The sequence below is a fragment of the Triturus cristatus genome, chromosome 4_1 (assembly GCF_964204655.1).
Source record: "Triturus cristatus chromosome 4_1, aTriCri1.1, whole genome shotgun sequence".
Classification (NCBI taxonomy): domain Eukaryota; kingdom Metazoa; phylum Chordata; class Amphibia; order Caudata; family Salamandridae; genus Triturus; species Triturus cristatus.
The window spans coordinates 1,336,478,579-1,336,500,854 of record NC_140585.1 but is presented as its reverse complement, the minus strand read 5'-3'; the positions used below and the strand labels follow the sequence as shown (position 1 = coordinate 1,336,500,854).

Below are 22,276 nucleotides of genomic sequence, written 5' to 3'. Positions count from 1 at the left end.
ACACACATACTGGTTATCTGGTCATCCTTTAGCATGACCCCTGATCATATTGGTTATTTGCAAACTGCCATATCTTTGGTCACAAATCTTTGCCCGCATCACATTAGCAGATCCTGTTTGTTGTGCTACCTCCAGTTCGTAAATGACCCCCCAAACCAGTTCTCTTGTTAGTCCTTGGTAGTCCTCTTTTGTCCTGTTACCACTGGGACCACCATTTGGTTGGTCACCCACGCCCTCTGCGTGTAGGGAGGGGTAGCTTCTCCCCGGAGTTAGGCCCCCAACTCACTACCTTTTGTGCCCTGCTGACAGGCCGAGTCTGGGCCGCGAGCGCCGTCTCCGTTTGCTACCCCCCTCCTTGGCCCGGCCACCTCACACTGCCGTGCGGCATCCCAAGGTGAGAGGCCCTCCTCCTACACACCGCCCTGTCGGTGTGTCTCCTTAGGCAACCATTGTACAGTTTTTCGCCACGCCGCAGGGAGCCTAACGTCTTCTTGCAGCTCCCCCCTTTGCTACTGCAGGTTTTTTTTTTATCTGCAACCTGCGAGAGCCATTGCGCCCCACAGGTTATTCCAAAAAAGTTTCAACCCTTCCTCTGACAGATGGACCCCATCCTGGCTACACAGCTCTTGGCGCCCAGGGTGGATCAGACCGTGTCTGATGGATTCCATACCGTTGATTTTGCAAAATTTATGCATGGCGATGTTCAGTTTTCTTCTGGCATTTTCTACTGCTTTGTGCGATTCTGCACCCCTCCATTGCCTCCTGCTCATCATCTCTGACCATATGATGGCCGTGTCGCCGAGGGATGCAGATGCCCTTGTGAGGTCTGCCTGGATTGCGTAACCTAACGCTTTTCTTCCCATTTGGGTCAGGGCGTTGCCCCCAAGGTGGATGATAAGAATGTCCGGGTGCCACGCTGCGTCCGCCAGCAGGTTGCCGAGTGTCGGCGTCAGCTGGCTCCATTTCATCCCTGGCTGACCCAGCCACCGGATGCACGTACCTTTGGGCTTGCTTGCCATCCTGTGGCCCACCTGCTGCCACCATGTCCGCATTCTGGACACAAAGGAATGGCCTACTACCCACACCAGCCGGGGGCGTTCTCCTGCTGAAGAAAGGATTGCACATCAGATAGTCATCGTAGCAGCGCAGGCGCCCTAGCTTTCCAAGAGATCCCAAAAATGTTTTTTTTTTTCTTTGCTCTGTGACACCCTGCCGTGCGGCATCCCAAGGTGACAAGCTATGCCACTCCCCCTGCCGTGCGGCAACCCAAAGTGAGTGGCATCGACCCTCCCCAGTGTTGTCTAAAGTAGCTGTGGCCTGACGTACATTTTGTACGCCCTGGACCGCCACCGGCCCACTTCTTGAATTCTTGCCTCCGGCATACCGTGCTGCGACGCTGATGTTGCCGCGCCGATCCTGAAAGAGTGAGGGGCAAATGCTCCCGGGGGCAACCCGGCTTTGGCGAGGGCCTGGCGCATCAGAGCAGTAAATTGGAATATGCCCAGGTTGCTTCCGTCTTGATGTTTGAAAAGTGCCCCCCCCTGCCAGGCGTGCTTTCATGTATCTGCGCAAGCAGCACACCGCGCACGACTTGCTCCCTTGGATGCATTGAAGCTGTATTAATGCGCCCTTTCCTGCCTGGTCTGTTTTTGACCTTCGCAGAACTATTTCCACTGAGGCTGCCCCGGGTCTGATGTCCATGGCCTGGAGGCACCGCCCCGCCGGTCCTTGCCTCCTGGGTGCCACCAGTTCGCTGATGCGGAAGGCGCCAAAGAATGCTGTGGAAAAGGCTGCTTGGAACAGTTTGAGCTCAAATCTGTCCTTCGTACACCACACCAGGGCCTCCAACAGCTGGCCCAGTCTTTCAAAATCTATGGGCCGCCTGCCATCAACCTTCTTCCCCTCGTATCGCTTCCACCCTTTCATGGCCGCTTTGAGGTACAGGGATGCTGTGGGATCTTCCCCCGTATGAATTTTTGAAAAACGGGCTATGGCTGCTAGGTGGGCCTGTGCCCAAGACCTTGTCTTCTTGTTGGCGAATGCCCACTGTATGAATCGCTCTACTGCCCTTCGTGTCTCGTCCCTGTCGGCCAGGGATCGTACGCCCCCTATCTCCATTACCGTTGTGGCGTATTTCCTGTAACGTCTAGCTGCCTCAGGAGTGAGGGCCTGATTCACCAGTATAGATAGATTTACCCCCCCCAGGTCCCACAGGTGCGCTGGGAAAGGGGTCATAGCTTTGTCTGCCCCAGGTGCCAGTTCCCTGAAACGGCTCATCTGTGACCTGGACAAGGCGTCTGCTACCGTGTTGTCCACCCCTGGGACGTGGCGGGCCTTCAGATCCAGGTTCCCTTCCAGCTGCAATTTAATCAACTGACGCATTAGTCTTAAAATGTCGGGGCACCTTGCTGCTCCTTTGTTAATGGCCTGCACCACCCCCTTGTTATCCGACCAAAGTGTTAGCTTCATGTCCCTTAGCTCCTGCTTCCATATAGTCAGTACCACTATAATAGGGAATAGTTCCAGAAATGTTATGTTGCCTGTGATGCCCCGCCTACGCCATTTATCCGGCCACCGGCTTGCACACCACTTCTTGCCGAGGATTGCCCCGAAACCAGTGCTACCAGCGGCGTCTGTAAATAGGGCTATCTGCTTAGCTGTTACCCAGCCTTCCCTCCATATGAGGATGCCGTTAAAGTCTATGAGGAATTTGTCCCACATCAGTAAGTCTTGCTTGACCCCCGCCCCTAGCCGTACGTGATGGTGTTTGTGGGTGAGGCCTGAAGTCAGTTGTGTGAGGCGCCTGGCAAACACTCTACCTACTGGTATGACCCTGGCTGCGAAGTTGAGCTTCCCAATCAGCCTTTGCAGCTCCTTGAGAGTTGCTTTGTTCCGGTCGCATAGGCCACGTACCTCTGCCGTGAAATCCTTTACTTTGTCCTCAGGGAGTCTAGCTGTCCCTGTGACTGAATCCAGCTCTATGCCCAAAAATGTGAGTTTTGTGGAGGGGCCTACCGTTTTTTCTGGTGCCAAGGGGATCCCCAGTATCCCTGCCAGCTCTTTGAACGCTGCCAATGTGTTCCCACAGACTGGTGACCGGGGGGGGGGGGCCTGTAAACATGAAATCATCCAGGTAGTGGAGTTTCCCCCCTTTTGGGTGTCTGTCGTGTAGGGCCCATTCTATAAAGGTGGCGAATTGCTCAAAGTATGCGCACGATATTGCGCAGCCCATAGGCATGGCTTTATCTATATATAGGTCCCACTCCCACTGGAAGCCCAGTAAGTGAAAACTGGAGGGATGGACCGGTAACAGTCGGAAGGCGGACTCAATGTCTGCCTTGGCCATGAGTGCCCCCTGCCCAGCTGCCCTCACTAGGTCAATTGCGTCGTCCACCGATGCATAACCCACAGAGCAGGCCTCTGCGCTTATCCCGTCGTTTACTGACGACCCTTCGGGAAAGGAAAGATGATGGATGAGTCTGAATTGCCCTGGTTCCTTCTTGGGGACCACCCCCAGGGGTGAAATAACTAGGCCCTTTTGCAAATGCGGGGGTAGGGGGCCCTCTATCCTGCCTAAGGACTTCTCCTTCTCCAGTTTCTTGGTTCCCACCCCCGGGTGCTCCCTCGCGGATTTCAGGTTATTTGCCCCGTCTAGGGGGAGTGGGCCACTGAATGGTATCACAAAACCCTCCTCAAAACCTTCCACCAAGACGGCCGCGTCTGCTCTGTTGGGGTATTTGTTCGCTAGCCTGCGCAGCTGATGTGTGTTCATTGGGGATCTGGCTAGTTGGCAACCACCCAAACCCCACGCCGCCCCCCCCCCCTGCTGGAACACCCTCAGTGTTTCCTTTTCTTATCCTTCTTGTCCCTTTTCTGCTCCTGCTTGCCCCGGCATCCAACTGACGGGTGCCCGCCCCCACAGCTGAAACATGCGTGCTGGAATTTGCATGCTGCACCCCACGTGCATTCCCCGGCATCAAACTTCCAGCAAATCGCTGGGGGACCGCTGGGCGAGGGTGGTTTTCCCGTGGTGAACTTGGGCCTGTGAAAAGACTTCCCCCTCCCTCTGTAGGAGCTCCGAAAGGACTGGTCATTTTTCCCCGCCCAAGCTTTCACCTCCTTCGCCACTGGCAGTTTGTGTATAAAACCGGACACGTCCTCCTCATTCCATTCCATCTCCGGGTGCCTCTGCATCTTTAACCTAAAACCCTTGTCATATTCCAACCATGCGTCACCTGGGAATTGTCTCTGTGCCCAATGAATTTTGGACTCGTAGAGCCACAAGTCTGCTGCGCAGCGCGGGAACTTTTCAACTATGATGCAGGCCATAATTCTAAACGCGTCCAGCCAATTATCAAAATTTCGTTCTTTCTTTGCACCGCACTTCTCCCTCCTGTCTTCCTCCTTCTTATCGCAGGTTGTGAGGTCCAACCCTTCTAATTGTATCTCTAGCAGGGAAAAAATGTCTATGAACTCTTTGCGCCATATTCTTTCTTTGACCGCCACGGGGATAAGGCTTGCCAAGCCGGTGGCTCTTGTGGTCAGTGATGCGGGACCAGGGGATGGTCTGGTGTAGGCCTCTGTGGCTGTCGCCTCAAGCGTTGGGCTGCTTACATTGCCCGCGTACCCCCATGCCGCTAAAGGGGTCCCTTGGTTGCCCTGGCCAGCCTGCCCTCCTTCTCCGTGCAATCTAGCCTTCCGCACCCAACCGGGGTCTATTAAATGCCAAGGCAAGCCAGTCGCATCATCTGCGCGCTGCGCCCCTGTCTCACCGACCCCCTGCCCTAGACCTTTAAGCAATAGCGGAGCCATTGATTTTAAACATTCTTGGACAATGGTCGTTATATGCTCACCGCCTGGCGCTCTGCCGGGGCCTCCACTGTGGTCGCCTGCTGGTGTGCCCGCTGGTGGCGGATCCCTCCTTTGTGGCTTCTTCCTTTGGACCTTCCGCTGGGCCTGCCCGGGCGCTGCCGTCTTGCGTTTCTTGGGTGAAGATGGGCCAGCCTCGTCTGTTTCCCGGGCCTCCGTCCTCTCGCCTCCGTCCTGGCCCAGATGTGACTGCAGCCACTCGCTGCCATGCACTGCCGATGCCTCCATGATGCGCTTTAGCAGCTCTGTGAGCTCCTCCGGTTGCCCTTCTGCCATCGCTGGTGGCGGGGTGCTGCCGCCTTATGATGCACCAACTGAAGCTGTTTTTTTTTTTTTAAATTGCCTTGCTCCCAGCCCACCTGTCTTGGCAGGTCTGCAGCTGCCCTGCTCGCCGGTGGGTCGGAAAAAACCCTCCCGCCATGCACTGCTTGGACTGCCGACTCCCCCACCAGGTCGGGACTGCTTGTTAGGCCGCGGTGCCTCTGCTGTTCTCGTCGCGCCTGCGGCACCACAGAGCCGACACCAGAGCCTTCGGGGGCAGCTGTGAGCAGCACTGCCTTGCTGCGCATGCGCCAACCGCTCCTGCGGCCGCGGCGTCACCTCTCCGGAACACTCGGGACAGAAGGAAAGGCGAGGCGGTGAACGCGTCACACCACACCTTCGATTTTGCCTGTCGGAGATGACCTTGCTCCACTGCCGGGGATTGAGCTACCAGCACAAATTGACTGTGACGGAGGCGTGCAGCGTAATTAAGCTCCCAGCTGTAATCAAAATCGGGGAACAAGATGGAGGACTTCCGGGTCAATGGCCCCCAGCCTTCGTTGATGGCGGCGCGATGCTGTGACAAAGCCCTGCTTGATCGGGTCTGTGTCCGTGGTTGCGGTACAGTTATCTCTTCCGGCACTGCCTGCCGCGCTGGGTGATCCGGCAACCCCTCGGCGGCGTCCTCACCGCTGTCAATGCCGGGTGGGCGGTCGCCACGCAGCAGCTGCTCCTCGACCCACCGGCTGAGAAGTTGAGGAGGGGCGCACCCAGGCAACCCAGCTTGCCCGCCTTTCGACTGTTTCTCCGACACGCCGCTCTTGGTTGCGGAGGGGTACACACCGGGCAACGACCCGGGTCCAGGATCCTCCGGTAGTACTTTGCCCCGTCGTCGGTACTCCTCGTTCCGACTATTATTACCGGTGCGCTGCTCTCCCCGCACCACGAAGTTAGGAGCTACCTGGGAGAGCGGCTGCTTATATCCCCCCGTGTTTCCCGCCACTTGGGTCACGCGCACACGGGGTTCGTAACTCGCCTAGCCCCCCCATTGGACGGGGAGCTCTTGCTTGCCGCTTCTGGTCGCCACAAGGCGCCCAGAACCGGTTTTCCACCTTTGGCTCGGTGCGGGTTATGGCGCCGGCCCCTGAGCCTCCCTCCCCCTTCGGGGAAGAGCGGCGGCCTCTGCGAGACCCGAGCGGTCTTGCGCTCGTTTATTGAAGCCTTAGGGGGAGCCCGCCCTCCGGGTGTGTGGCTGTAAGACTACAATGTATAGTGCGGGCCGGGTGGAACATTCACTACAAACCCCACCACAGGCTGTGCCTAGAAGACATAGGAGGAGGGCGGGGAGGAAGCCTGGCAGATGAAGCAGTGAGTATGAGCCACAGACAGACGCCTCAGGAGGGAGAAAAAAAAGGCAGAACAAGGCGTGGCAAGACAAGGCCGGGCAAGCAGAACGGTGGACTGAAGCGGTCGCACCGACTCGCAAGCTGCACAGCCCTCACGCCGGCTACCTCCGCAAGATCGGGCGGACCGGCAGCTCTAGCCTACAATGTTGCTGCCTAACTGCCCACGCCTCACCTCGCAGTCTGCCTAGTGCACGGAGAAGCAGTGTGGACTCTGTAGTGGTGGGGAAGGCTGCGGCCTGCAGGCTACAGGTTCCCGGTAGTGTGGGGGCTGATTTCGGATTTTGGAGCCTCCAGAAACACCTCTTGTCGCTGACTCCCCTGACTGCTTCCGTGCCTCCATGCACCCCATGCTCCACGCACCTTGTCAATTTCGGCAACCTTTCTGTATGTAGAGTGTGCTTTGAATGCAAAGCGTTCGCCATGAATGGTGCAAGCACCATTGCGGGTCAAATCTAAAAATCAGAGCAAGCTAAATTGCCTGGTGATTTTTGCACTGCGTGTATCCACCACTGGCCCCCCCTGTTTTCTCTCCCATTATATATTGGTTATGTGTAAGGTACTTTTTACTGGTGCGGTATTTATTTAATTCTACTTATTTATCAAATAGCTATTCTCTATAAGACTGTTGCATTACATGATTGTTAGGACACTTTGACCTGTGTCTATCATTACACCTAATCTCCATTGACATGCTTGATGTGTTCTAGGGTGGCAGCAGATCACCCCAGCCGTCACAACGATGCTGAACTGCGTTGCCAATATGAGACGAGACAGCAGCAAACGGAGCACTCCCAGGAGTTCCTGGAAGATAAAATCCAGCGTTTGCAAGAGGTGAGATGGTGTAAAAGTGTATTGAGCACTCTGTGCTAGACAACGTGTATTTGTAGAGCACAAGGCTCCCACCCCATGGGGTCTTTTGCCACTATTGAGAGAGATAACACATGTTTAATATTACCCAACTCAATCTTATTCAATCAGTTGGATAACCGGCTGAATGGACACATTCGAACCTGTCACCATGGGACCAAGCACCGATCCCTGAAGCAGATTGAACCACAAGACCGCCTCTTATTAGAGAGTTTCAAACATACTGACAATGACAACAATTAGATTTGCAGTGATCGAACAACGTTACATGATTTTTGCATTGCTCGCTTGGGGCAATTGACATATATGCACTGATCGGTGGCTACAAATGTATTTTAAGAGCTGATTCCTCGATGCAAATGCTGGTGCAAAATAACTCCGGTTGATGCAATTCACCCAAATACACCTTTAGTCCACCCCCTACAGGAATTTTTGAGATATCATCAATCGATTTTCAGTCCTTTTTTCTATACGACATCTGTAAGTAAGGGACTTTTTCTAAAACAGAGTCTGTGAATTAAAATGCAATCCCGTCTCCTTTTCCTCTCACATTGTAGGCCTTTGTTAGGCAATCCCATGTGAGGCTCCCCTCTGAATCAGCAGCTCCCATACTTCATGCTAACATTATTTGAGCTACAGGCAATAGCACTAGGTCAACACAACCTGCCATCCTCCCAAGGAAAATACATCCACATCCCTGTTACAGTAGTAAAACTGTTATTTAAAGCGCTAGAAAAGCTTGAAAAACTGTGATGCCAAATGTTTTTTATTTATTTTTTAAAAATAGTGTATGTGAATCTAAATTCATTTTTATATGAAAATGTGCAGGGCCACTGGAATTTGGGTCGGATTGGGACAGTAAAGAGGCCCAAGCACCAAAACAACAAGCATTGGAAAGGCAATAGGTCTCACATTTGTTGGAGCTGGAGCTATTGGCAGTGTAAATGGCAATGTTTGGTACTTTGCAATAGGCCTTGTATTTGTTGGAGCTATTCACATTGTACATGGCAATGTTTTTTATATACCCCTGGGGTTTTATATAGCACGAACTTAACATCCTCAGTTGTGAATTTCGATTCATCAAAGTTTTGTGAGCCCTGAAATTTGCACAAGTAAAGTGCTAACAGTATAAATATGGGCACTGTTTAACAAACTGCAATACAAGTGCAAAGGTGATCGAGTGACTGCTTCTGGGTTGACGGAGTTGCTTACAGTCACTGCCCATTAAAGCTAGCAAGCCCGCTACTATGACTTTATAAAACTTAATGCTATGTTTTCTTATGTTATGTTATGCTATGTTATGCTATGCAATGCTATGTTTTGTTGTGTTTTGTTATTCTATGCTATGTTTTGTTGTATTTTGTTATGCTATGCTATGTTTTGTTATGCTATGCCTAGTCTTGTTATGCTATGCTATGTTTTCTTGTGTTTTGTTATGTTATGCTATTTGTTTTGTTATTCTATGCTATGTTATATTTTGTTGTGTTTTGCTGTGCTAAGTTTTGTTTTGTTATGCTATGCTTTGTTATGCTATGCTATGTTTTGTTGTGTTTTGATATGCTATGCTTTGTTTTGTTATGCTATGCTATGTTTTGTGATGCTATGTTTTGTTGTGTTTTGCTATGCTATGTTTTGTTTTGGTATGCTATGCTATGTTTTGTTATGCTATGCTTTGTTTTGTTATGTTATGTATTGTTATACTATGCTATGTTTTGCTATGCTATGTTTTGTTGTGTTTTGTTATGCTATGTTTTGTTGTGTTTTGCTATGCAATGCTTAGTTTTGTTATGCTATGCTATGTTTTGTGATGCTATGCTATGTTTTGTTGTGTTTTGTTATGCTATACTTTGTTTTGTTATGCTATGCTATGTTTTGTTGTGTTTTGTTATGCTATGAAATGTTTTGTTAGGCTATGCTATGTTTTGTTTTGCTATGCTATGCTTTGTTATGCTATGCGATGCTTTGTTTTTTTATGCTATGCTATGCTTTGTTTTGTTATGCTATGCTATGTTATGTTATGCTATGTTTTGTTGTGTTTTGTTATGCTATGCTTTGTTATGCTATGCTATGTTTTGTTATGCTATGCTATGTTTTGTTGTATTTTTTATGCTATGCTATGTTTTGTTATGATATATTTTGTGTTGCTATGCTGTTTTGTTGTGTTTTGCTATGCTATGCTATGTTTTGTTTTGTTATGCTATGTTTTGTTGTTATGCTATGTTTCATATTACAGCACAAAACCCACTGTGCATCAGAGCGAGGCCCGCTATCCTTTACGTGCTAAGCCACGCATTAAAAACTGCACAATTGCATAACCATTTATCTTATGTTACTATTTAATTGTAACTACCACTTTAAAGATAGAAATACTGGTATTGCCAATGCGCCTCACAATGTTACTTCACTAAGAACCAGCTGAAAATTAATTATGAAAATCCAAATTCTCAAATGTTTCTGCGACCCTTGGTATGGCTTCAGTGAGCATAAACTCTCATTTGCTAGGACACATTCCCTTTTCTGATTCATAGAGTCAAGAATGGTGGGATTTGCTAGCACAGACTTTCTGTGAATATAGTAGAATTTCTGTATGGCTAAATCTTTGACTGAGACCGGCTCTGGTGTGGTCCATCTTCAAAATTTAGTGACCACCCAACTACTCACAGGTTTCTGTGTGTTCATGAACAATATGAAGGTAGTTTCTCATTCAAAATGTCTATTTACTTTTATTAAAGAGTAAAGGTGTTTTACGAATTCAAATGGTCCGGCCTCCGAAACTGTATGGGTAGAGGGTAAGTGTCTTTTCCAGAGAGAGAGCTATATTCTCTACAGTGAGAAAAGCTGGACAATAGCTTCAAGTGGAATAGCGTGTCAGTTACCCTCATGTAAGAGTGTACACCAATTCCAATCTTGTATGTTGAAATACCTTGTTTGGAACTCCTTGAGATGTGCAACAGTCACAGGTTTCTAGAAGTTGTTCTGAAATTTATTGTGGTTTCCTAAAAAGTCAGAAATGTTCTCCAAATGCAGGAGAAAACCAAGGACGAACAAATTTCCAACTTTTCTTTGAAAACCTTTGTGCATTGGGCCCGAATGTATTCATGTGTGTCAAACAGGAGATCATCAGTTTTCTTTTTGGATGTCTTTTAAATGTTGGCAAATGCCTCTATCATTTGTAGTTTGGGAGTGTAACAAAAGGTCAATTGGTATGAAGATAACAAAGAATCTTGTGGTCATGGCATATGATTCATATTGTTCTGAGCCTACAGGCTGGGGCTGTGGGTACTGGTAAAGGAAAAGCTGCCAGCAGCATGTTTTGGTGCACCTATGAAGATGGCATACATGAGAGTAAAGAACCATTTACATACCCAACCTTGTGTTCTCTAATTTCAGGAAACCAAGATAGCCAAGAATGAGGTAGATCGGATGGCAGCTCTAGCGGAGAAAGAGAAGAAAAGCTGTCTTGAGCTGTCCATGAAACTAGAGGAGTTCACTGCTGAAATGACAGAAGCCCGTAACCTACAAAAACAGTATTGTGTCACTCTAGCAGATAAAGACAAGTAGGTTCCTATTTAATTCGTAGATCTTTTAGCGGCTTATAGATCATGTTATATTTCTGCTGTTCTACTTTGATGAACACCAATCGGATTGAATGTTACAGCCCAGGTTTGTGTTTTTCGTCTTGGGATGCGCACTCAGGGTAGCAGTGGGTATGGCAGATAGTGTGCAATTAAATGTACTATTCTAACTACATGTCCTAAAATGTTTGGTAAAAGTGCAACTTTCCCAAAAATAGTTCAATATGCTTAAGTATCATTCTAACTCCAAACCAGGAATATTTTGGTGAAGATTAAAAATTCCTCATGTGTTTTATAAAAAGGACAACATTTGATGGGAAAATGGTAATTTTGCATCGACTAAAGTGCTACATTGAGGGAGCAGCTTAAGACAAAAAACAAGCAACATGCAGAAAATAGGTCTGCTCTTCTTTGACAGCACCTGCTTCAGGTTTGCCTATCTCTTGTATAAAATCATCTCCAAAGGCAATGAATCTGTCCTTAAAAGAATGGCAAACCTGCATTCTGTTATATCAGTCGTGCTTAATTTCATATGGTCAGCTGAAGATTCCAACAAAGGAAGGCTGAGTTATCAGAATCTTTTCTGCAGTCTGATGTCAATTTTGGGCTAATGCAGAGGCAGACTCATCTCAGGCTTCCCTGACATGACCACGCTTTCTCAGTCCAGGAGTGTAATTTTGAGATACATAGGTTAAGCAGTGCTACACAATTGTTGCTGATGTACTTCAGAGCAATTATTTGTATTCTTGTAACTTTTTCAAAATATGTATGCCTTTAGTTTTAGTTAGTGTTAGTAGCAGAACCTCTGTACCTGTTATCACTCACTGTTAGTAATATGCTGCTGCTTTGACTTCTGAATACAGGATCAACATTTAAAAATGCCCCACCGTCTATAATTTTATTTGATATCATGCTTATTGTTTTTGTATATCAGTGAAACGATATGTAACAGGTCCTCTGCACCTGCTATTGCAGATTTCCTACTGGACATGCAACATATCCTCATTAAAAACAAGGTAATGGGCATATGTGCTGGGGTAGCCGCTGTTTATGCCAATTACATCTCTTACAAAATAGCTGCAAAGATCATCTACTGGCTTATCATAGTACCTCTTGTCTTAATGTGTCCCCAGCTGAATCCCAAAAAGCGTTTGTGACGTAATTTTCAAGCACCAAAACAATCTTTCTCACTCTAATTGTTCAACTTCTCCCAGCATGTTCTACGTTTCTCAAAACATGTGCTGTAGCGTTGCTGGGCCCATAAACTTTTTCCTAATTAATTTCTTCAATATTTTTTACCACTGTCTTGGTCCTCCGATGGACCTTGTTTTGTACTGAGAGGGGTCAAATATAAGGGTCCCAACCGTCATTCAATGAGGACCGGGAATTGGATAACTGGTCTACAAACTAAAAATCAGATTCATGTAAATTACTCTCAGAACAATGCTATAAAGATATAGAATTACCACTGCAAGCCCAAATCTCCTAACGAAACGTAGGTGAGCCAGAATCATAGCACCAAGAGCTCAGTAAAAGGTATACAAAATAATAGCATTAGTATTTGATGTTCTGAGATCTCTATAATAGCATCTCTCCTGATCATTTGTAAACTCAAATTAAGAATGCACATTCAGTTTTGAAATAAATAAATCATGATAGCTGAGTCAATATGGAAATTTTAGTCTGATTTATAAGGTTAAAGAAAGAAAATGCATCAGTAAATTTGTATCAGTTATAGGACAGCATTGTCAAAGTCAAATGATATACCAAAGCTCAAGATTTCAGGAAAAGACATGAATATGCCAGTTCAAGCAGTCTCCCACAAAGGAAGAGACTACTAGGTGCATATGGTGTATGCTTCAATTTGGAAAGGAAGCCAGGTGAGACCACATCAGGTAAGTTAAGATTGCCAAGAAAGTTCTGCAAAGTCTTCAACACATAATGCAGCTGAACAACAAATGTATGGTAAATAGGTAGAAGCCTATCCATCAGAATCCAGCCAGCATAACATGTGAAAAGCCAGCCAGGAGAGAGAGTCAGCCAGCAAGCCCAGTAGAACCAGCAGCCGACCCACACTTGTCCTTCACATCGGGCAATATTATATTCTTAAAGTTCTAGGGGTGACATCTCCTGGAATCACCTTATTGAGTCAGACCAATCAGTTCATTGATCAGATCATATAGGATGAGTGTCAGGCAACATGAGGAAGACAAAAAATGTAGAGAAATAGGTGGGTCAATTATGCAGTCCTTAAGCAATACAATATGTGAAATGTCTCAAAAATGCTCCTTTAGTAAGAGCACATGAGCATTTCAAGAGGACATTTTCTCCTGTAGATTGTCCTCACTGTAACTAAAATGTAGCAAAATATCTTGTACAGTGCATGAGAACTCAGGAAAGAAATTCTCCTATGAGCAGTGGATTCAGCAATGGTCAAGAAACTTCACATATGCAGTCAGGCCCACATTAGTTTAAGCTAATATAAGACAAAACATTTATAATTATTAACCATACAGTCATAGAAAATATAAAGACGTCATAATTCTAGTATAAAGCTGATGCATTAGAAATAATTTAGTAAGTTTACAAATAATATGTGTCAGTATGGTACACTACTACCAACCAGAGTACCATCATGCACATGTTTCAAAATACATTTTAGGATTTTCATTTTTGATATATAACATTAGTACATATGTGAAATAAAAATCTCTAAAGGTTTCATGGATGCGTTGTTAATTAGGTACATGTAACACCTACTTTCTCTTTGTCATTTCAATCCACACTTTTACGTTCACAAAATATAATTTTTGGGTAAAATTCAACGCTATGATCAGGTTAAATCATAATATTTCATTAGTTCTCAGTAGATGTACACATAATGTGAGAGCTCACCATTCACACGTTTTCTAACACACTTTTTTAATTTTTTTAAATAATTTTTATTGGGTTCTTGGCAATCCATTAGTAACAAATAATACAGTTTATCATACATAAGTAATATGCTGGATCTAAACACAGTACATTGACAGAAAACAGAAAGGTCGAGATCCCAACAAAACATGCATACAGACAGCTCAACGATTTAACTTATAGTAGCGAATATCGAAATTTATCTACCACAATCAGAGAAATAGTTTCAGTCAAAATAAGATTCCCAAATTTTGGTGAATTTACGCAGTGCCCCAATCCTTTGCGCATCGGATTTCCTGACTTTCTTAATTTTTTGGTACCATTCATCTACAGTTGGAACTGTTTCTGCCTTCCAATACTGAAGGATCAGTGATCTAGCCACTGCTACTAAAATATACAAGAGTTTCGCCATAGAATCAGCCAAATTTAACTCTGGATCCAGTCCAAATATAATTAAATTTTCATAACTGGTGATCGTAAAATGTAAATGAAGAGAAAGCAAAGAAAACATTCCTTTCCAGAATAACTTAATTTTAGGGCAAAAAAACATTATGTGAGACCAATTAGCCAGGTCCGGTTGAGTGCATCTGAAACAAGTAGGCGACGTAGTGCTATACATTTTAGCCAAAGTTGCAGGGGTGTAATATAAAAGCCACTTACTAAAAAAAAGCATTCGTCGCCAGTTGGCACCTCTCAGAACCGTGAAATTAAATTTATTTAAAGTATTCCAAAAATTCTCAGTTATTTTAATGCTTTCCTGCTTCTGCCACTTTGTTATTGTTTTAGCGCTCACATCCTCCTCCCTGCTTTGTGCTAAGCTTTTTGTCCCTTTTCCGGGATTTTTAAAAAGTGGGGACCAGAAAAGGTCATTTGTTAAGTATGATAGTTGACTATTTTGTGCTAAGTCGAATTGAACCAAGTATTTATACAATAAAACATAAGACCCCATAAGGAGAAAGTTTCCACGAATTAAGATAAACATCTCATCAATAGTCAACCATGCTCCATCTTTAACAAAGTTTAATAGAGTTATAAACCCAGATCTGGCCCAATTATATATAATTTCTGAACCAATGTTAATCCCGAATCCAGAGACAGCGTCACTCAGTGGAGTTATTAAGCTCAAAAAAGGGAGAGAGTACCTTTTCAGCATAACTTCACGTTTTAAAAAAAAACAACTCAAGACCTTATATCTGACTAATTTAGGTGATTTAAATATCGAAAGTGGAGAAGGAATTTTGGTCTCTTTACAAATTAAGTCAAAAAGAAAATTTATAAACAAAGCGACTTTAGGTATTGAATGTTTAAATCTTGAGAGATACTGTGCAAAGTATGCATAATAGTAGTCTTTCAGATTTGGCAGGCCAAGACCTCCTTGTTCCTTATCTACATATAAAGTATTGACCGCTATTCGAGGAGTTTTTTTAGCCCAGACAAAGGCTGAGAATAAGGATTAAACTTTTGAAAAAAAGGAGCCTGGGAGGGAACAAGATATAGTAGAAAACAAAAAATTGAATAAAGGAAGTACTGACATTTTAATTAATGCCACTCGACCCAGAATGGATAAAGGCAATGGATTCCATCGTGCAAACATATCACAAACTTTTTGAATCAAAGGTTCGAAATTCAATGTATACAAATCACGGACTAAAGGTGAAAAAAAAACGCCCAGATACTTTTTGGGTCTATTGTTAACACAGCTCTGAATATCTGGGTGCCATTCAGGGTTGTTCTTACCACAGATTAAATTCTCAGTTTTCTTCTTATTGATTCGGTACCCCCCCAATGCTTCAAATTCAGTAAAGACTGAAAAAAACTGTATTTGCGTATGTATCTCAGGTTTCAGCAACAACATGATATCATCTGCATATAGTTTGATTTTGTCCATACAGGCAATAGGCGGAAGAATATCCTTACTTTTTCTAATTGCTACTGCTAAAGGCTCAATAAAAAAAGCAAAAAGAACGGGAGATAGTGGACATCCCTGCCTCGTCCCTCTTTGCACTGAAATTGAGCCCACCATAGATGAGTTAACAAGGATATGAGCTTTTGCCCCCTGATATAAATTCCTAATTAGGGTAATGATTTGAGGGGGAATACCAAAATGTTGTAAAATAAAAAAAAGTGTATCCCAAACCACCAAATCGAAAGCCTTTTCTGCATCTAAAAGGAGAACTAAGGCCGGAACCCTACGTGTTTCAAAATAGTCTAGTGCCTCAATCAGATAATGTGTATTAGTAATTAATTGACGGCCTGCAATAAAACCATTTTGATCGGCATGAATCAGTTGCGAAGAAACATAGTTAAAACGAATAGAAAGCAATTTTGTAATAATTTTATAATCTGAATTCAGTAATGTTATAGGCCTATAAGAGTTAGGGTCTTGAGCTTGTTTCCCTTTTTTCAAGAAACTGACCACCGTTCCATCGTGAAAAGACGCGGGAATTGGGCCGCCCTCCAGCATAGAATTTACTAATAAAAGAAGAAGCTCAGAAAAAGAGCTGAAAAACGTGATGACAAATTCAGCGGGAAGTCCATCTGGACCGCTGGCCTTACCATGAGGAAGGCTTTTAACTACCGACTCTAATTCATCACCCAAAAATGATGACACCATTGCTTCTTGGTCCGGTTGAGGAAGAGTAGGAAGACAATATTTATCTAAAAAATCGTTTAATCTCCCCTGATCCGTATTGTGATGTGAGGTATAAATATTCTCATAATGAGACAACATAATTGCTCCGATCTCTCCCACGTCTAAGGTATCCACGCCGCTGATTGGAGATTTAAGAGATCGAATTACATTAGCTGCAGCACGTTCTTTAACCTGCCATGCCAGGAATTTACCTGTGAAATTACTATGCTCGTAAATTTTTTGGGCTTGTCTACAAAAGATTTCCTCACTTCTAACGAAATAATGTGCATTCAACTCCCGTTTTGCGGCATTCAATTGATTCTGTGTCTTAAGAGAGGAATTGTGATACATTTGATTTACTAAAACCTGTATATGTTGCAGCAATTGATTCTTTGTATCCCTATAAATGGCTGATTCCCTTGCATCCCTTCCTATAACTGCCCCCCGAATAAATGCCTTCAGTGAATCCCATACAACATGAATGGGGGCTGTCCCCAAATTTCGTTCAATATATTCCCTAATCTCATTTTTAAGAGAAGTAACCCATATTTCATCAGACAAATAAGATTTATTAAAAACCCATCGTTTCGGGGTATTCGTGCTTTCCTCCAACACAAACTCAGCCACTAACATCGCATGGTCGGAAAAGCCATTGTGTAAGATCCGATAATGCCGGGTTTTAAATTTTGAAGAAACCAGAAGAAAATCAATACGAGAGAATGACTTATGCCTTCCCGACCAACAAGTATATTCTCTTTTATAAGGATTTAAAGAGCGCCAGGGATCAACAAGATCGAAAATCCTTACATTATTCATAATTGTCTGAAATGATTTAGGTTTCAACTGCTTTTTCCCGCCAGTGGTGGAATCTAAATTTGGTTTCATGAGACTATTAAAGTCCCCTCCGATCACAATATCCCCGCCAACCATCAGTAGGGACTGAAACATTTCGTCATATATTGCAGGGCTATCATTCAAGGGGGCGTAAAAACTTACAAAGGTAATGTGCAAAGGTCTATTCTTTAATTTACACGTGGCCCAACACCACCTACCCTGGGTATCCGCATCAGTTTGAATCACATCCGCCTCTAATCTCCTATTGAGAAAGAATGCGGCTCCTCTCTCTGACTCAGAGAAAAAGGAAAAGCCCCGGTAAGAGGCCCACCCCTTAAACATAGAGAAATTATCAGCTTTTGAGGTGGGAATATGAGTTTCTTGCAAAAATATGACAGCGGGATTTTCAGATAGAATCCATGTCTCTATTGCCCGCATCTTCTTTTTATTATTTAGACCGTTCACATTAAAAGAAATAATTTTCAAACTTATTTTAGTCATAATTAATGCCCAGACTTAGAAAGCCCATAGCACACATTTTCTTTCCCCCTTTTATCCAATTTTACTTTAAACAGTCAATACCCTGATCAGTATTCACCAGAAAATCCAGCACAAAGACCGCGTTTATCTCCAGCAATTAACGAAACAACAAAAATAGATACAACAAAAGTTTTGCCAAAAACTCCATTTTTAACTTTTTTAACCCACCTACCCCCCTCTACAACCTGTGGCACCCTCCTAACACTACCTACTTCTACCCACGCGCACCACAAGAACCTTCCCCTTAACATTGGGGTGTCCTGAATTTACACCCCTTAATCCCCAAGGCCGTGACCCCCCCCCCCAAAACAATAAAGATGCGCTGACATGGAATAATAAGAAAAAAAAAGAAAGAAAAAAGACAAAGGAGAGAAAAGGGATTAGCGCGTGATCTAGATCTAGATTATCACCAGAAACATTCAAGTACTAAGTCACAAGACCAGACTAGCCATTTTGAATTCCATGGAGCAAAGCCTGTGCTTCCTCCACATCCGATAACATATAAAATTTCCCTTTAATCAGTACTCTAAGTTTAGATTGTTGTACAATCATTGCTTGGGCCCCATTAGCTTTGAATAGATGTAAAATTTTAACGAACTCCTTCCTGCGTCTCGCCGCTGCTGCAGACATATCAGAGAAAATTCGGCATTTCACCGTATCAGTTACGGGAAACTGCCTTTGTTCAATTGCTTTAGAGAGAATTCGCTCCTTAACCCTAATGTCTGCAAAATTTAACAGGATAGTTCGCTGGAGAGTAGAATTCGGAAATGGGTGAGCAGGAACCCAGTGAGCTATAGTAATAGTGAGATCGTCTTTATGCTCCGGTATCACCACCTGATGGAGAAACGTAGTCACCCAAACAAGCATTTCTGTCCCCTCAATTCCTTCGGGAACACCTACTATTCGTAAATTGGACCTTCTATTATAGTTCTCCAAATCGTCCAATTTGATCTCAAAAGCCTTTGTAATTTTAGAGACATCTTTGGACTCTTGCTTTACTGCAACCATTTGGTCCTCTAGAGAAGAGATCCTCTCCTCTGCCTCGAGTATATGAGCTGGGAAAGAGGAAACTAATTCCTCGATTTTATCCATTTTGTCCAGTCTCTGATGAATCGCGGATAGTTCGGCATTTTGCAACCTCTTGATATCTCTCACCTCATCCAGAATTAGATTCAGCATGTCCTTCACGGACATCTTCATTTCCCCCTCAGTCTCTGTGTCCATTTCTAACAAGGAACCTAAGGGGTCTGTCACCATCCCATCACATCCCCTGTCAGCAACTTCAAAAGGCTGTGTTATTGCACTCATTACATCTTCTTTTCTAACATCCGCATCATCCGTTGTTATCTTTTTTTCTTTTGAGTCAATTGTAGAAACACCAATAGAAGGAGGGCTTGTAGAGGTATTTGCCGTCGAACTCGGCCCATCTGCACCACCCTGCTGAGTCAAGCCTAACTCCAGGTTTGGAGACACCAAGGAGGTCGCATTGTTAGGCGAGGGAAGGAGTGATTTTTTAGCAAACAGAGGGAATTGTTTAGACGGAGGATACAATAGAGGAGGTTGAGTAGATTCAAGAGTCTTAGAATGATCCTCAGGATGTAAAACATTAGATTCATCCCCCATATTCAGTTGAACTAGGTTTTCTATTAGTGTATCCTCGGCCTCTGAACTCTCCAATGAGCGTACCGGATCACCTTCCTTAGAGACGGCTCCATCTATTAGCCTAGCTGCTGCCGCTGCCTCTTTTGCCTGCTGTCGGCGTTGCTTAGCTTTGACACGAGCATTTAAAAGCTTTCCCATAATGCGTGCGTCAAAAATTGTTCAGAAAAAAAAGAGAGATCCAGGGGGTTCACACCGCACACTAATCACCAGGTTTTTTTTTTTTCTTCTTCCTTTTCCCCTTCTCGTCTGCCTGAAATAGCGATATTTCCCCATTCAGAACTTTTGGGGAAAAAAAAACAGCTGTGCACAAAAAAAAAAAAAAGTTCAATAACGTAAAGTAGATTAAAGAAGAATGGTTGCTCAGTCCATACACAAAATTAGGGGAAGCCGAAAGCTAAAACGGCTTTATTCCAGCCACTCCACGGGAGCAGAGCCATTGCATATTTCCCTCCTGGGTAACCGGAGCAGCCGACAGCCTCCTCCCCTACTCACTCACTTAATACTTGCCACAGCCGTGTTTAATGCCAGAGGGAACTATCCTCCAGCCGGGCAAAGTAGTAATCAGGCTCCAACCCGTCGACAGGAACAGGAAGAAAACAGCTGTGGGCTTCGCCTCGCTCGATACGTCGGCTGCCTGCAACACCGCAGCGCCAATAGCAGCACGCAAACGTGATTAGTATTTTCAATATCTCAGTATTCCTCCGCCTGGCAATCAACAAAAGCTCCGACTCCGACTCAGGCTCAAAGACCGCAGGCGGGTGCAGACAAGGACATTATCAGCTCTACCACAGCACGAACCAGTGAACGCCCTGCGGCCGCTGCCGCCATCATTGACCTCAAGAGGGGAAGGGGCAGCAACACGGCTCTCAGGTGCTACGTGGAGGCGTGGAACTCCACGACCACGTTTTCTAACACACAATAATAAAATATAGTACTTTCTCAATTAGTAAATCACAGTTTCTATTATGTAAACAAAAGATTCCATCTAGAATACATACTAAAATTCTCTAGTCTTCTTGTGTTTCTTGAATGCGTAATTGGTGCACATTTATTTTTTATTTCTAAAGTGTCATAATTGGTTTATCATGTAATTAAAAGTTGAAATGTGATTCACTCTCCAACAATTCCCCCTTTAATGGCAAATGAAGCCATCACATTCTTATATTTATCCCATCTGATGTCAATTTATAGTTCTGTGGGTCTCATAAGTTTTAGTTTAGGCTGTTCTAAAGCTTTAATTTCATAATAATATTCACATTGTCTATCTTCTCATTCTACCTCAGCTCTTTTTCTCTTCACCTCTTGCCTCTTTGTTTGTTTTTATGCGTTTATAGATTTTGATAGAAATAATTAGCATTACTATGCAAGCAGCAATTGTTAGTACAGGTTTTTATTATAATCTGTCCCAACTGTCCACTTCCCAGGTTAGTAAACCATGTTCCCATTGCAGAAAATCATTTACCAATTGATTCCCATGTACCATTAGCTTTTAATCCACTCTAATCTTTTTCCAGGTGGGTATTGTTAGTAATGTACCCTTTCAAATTTTTACTTTTTGCTTGGATGTAGGTGCAACATTGTTACACTTTCATCATTCAACAGACTCTGTCTTCCTTTGTGAGGAGGACATCTAAAGCAAAACGGTTTTGGAGCACCATAGACCCTTATAAGAATCATTTTAGTATCTATGGCTAAGAACCCACCCCAGTACCAGTTGACAGTTTGTCAATTACAGTAGAGAGTTTCCAAATTTTGTGAAAAATTAGTATCACCCCAACTGATGGAATTATTGCACCGAATATATCTCCTATTATTTCAGCAGCACTAGCACCCCTTTTTAGTCAGGTATGTTTCACTTTATTGGTTTCATCAGATTAATCCACATAATACATTATTGGAAAAACAATTTCCATGTAGCAAGATCTGTACCATTTTTTAGGCAGCCTGTAATAGGTATTTTTCCCACAAATGTAGCCAATCCCTGGAAATATAGAATCTACACCCCCAAAATATTGTCCCCAACCACCTACAATTTGGAAAGTGGAATCACATTCGCAGGAACCAACAAAAGTGTTGCTACATTCAGTTTTATGCTGTAATATACATAATTTTCTTTTTTTATTGCCAGTCTAAAGCAATTGCAGCTTGTGTTCCTGTCTGTTTAAGTTCTGATTCTTTAATAGCCCCAGGTGGGATTTTTGTATGGTTTGCAACGTTACCCATAATGTCTCTATGCCTGTCTTCAATTGAATCTATAAGTTTGTTTTCTACTTTATGTAAGAGGCATGTTAGATTATGTCAATATGTCTAAGCAATGTCTGAGCTTTGAGTGGGTTTGAAAAATTCCCCCATCATTTGTGGAGTTTGTGTATCAGGCCCAGGATTTAGGTGTTTTCTAACAGCTACTTCAGAGAAGACTAAGTCACAGTTCGAATGGTAATATTGAAATTGTCCTTTGCAACAAAACAGATCAGTTAGTACACTTCAACAAATTCCATAAGTAGCAGGCAAATGATGGTATGTAACCCCTTTTGAAACTAAAGTGGGTAACTGTAAGCACACTACAATTTTGTGCATCCATGGTTTCGACATATTCATATAACAATTTGGTAAAGACATTCAATGAGAAATCACTAGTGGACCGATCTGCATGAAAAGTCTTATCAGCTAACATGCTTAGTCCATTGTTATTATCTTCTAATGGAGATTTAGGAACA

At 44.1% G+C, this 22,276-nt stretch overlaps 1 protein-coding gene across 1 annotated transcript in view; it reads left to right on the top strand.

The window, feature by feature from the left end:
* The window catches only part of PDE4DIP (phosphodiesterase 4D interacting protein), a 1,321,554-nt gene that overhangs the window by 127,156 nt on the left and 1,172,122 nt on the right, over positions 1-22,276 (top strand). Inside the window, exons 3-4 of the mRNA XM_085654822.1 lie at positions 7,244-7,367; positions 10,794-10,960. Coding sequence (XP_085510948.1) covers positions 7,244-7,367; positions 10,794-10,960 — 291 coding nt within the window. The remainder of the gene's footprint in view (positions 1-7,243; positions 7,368-10,793; positions 10,961-22,276) is intronic.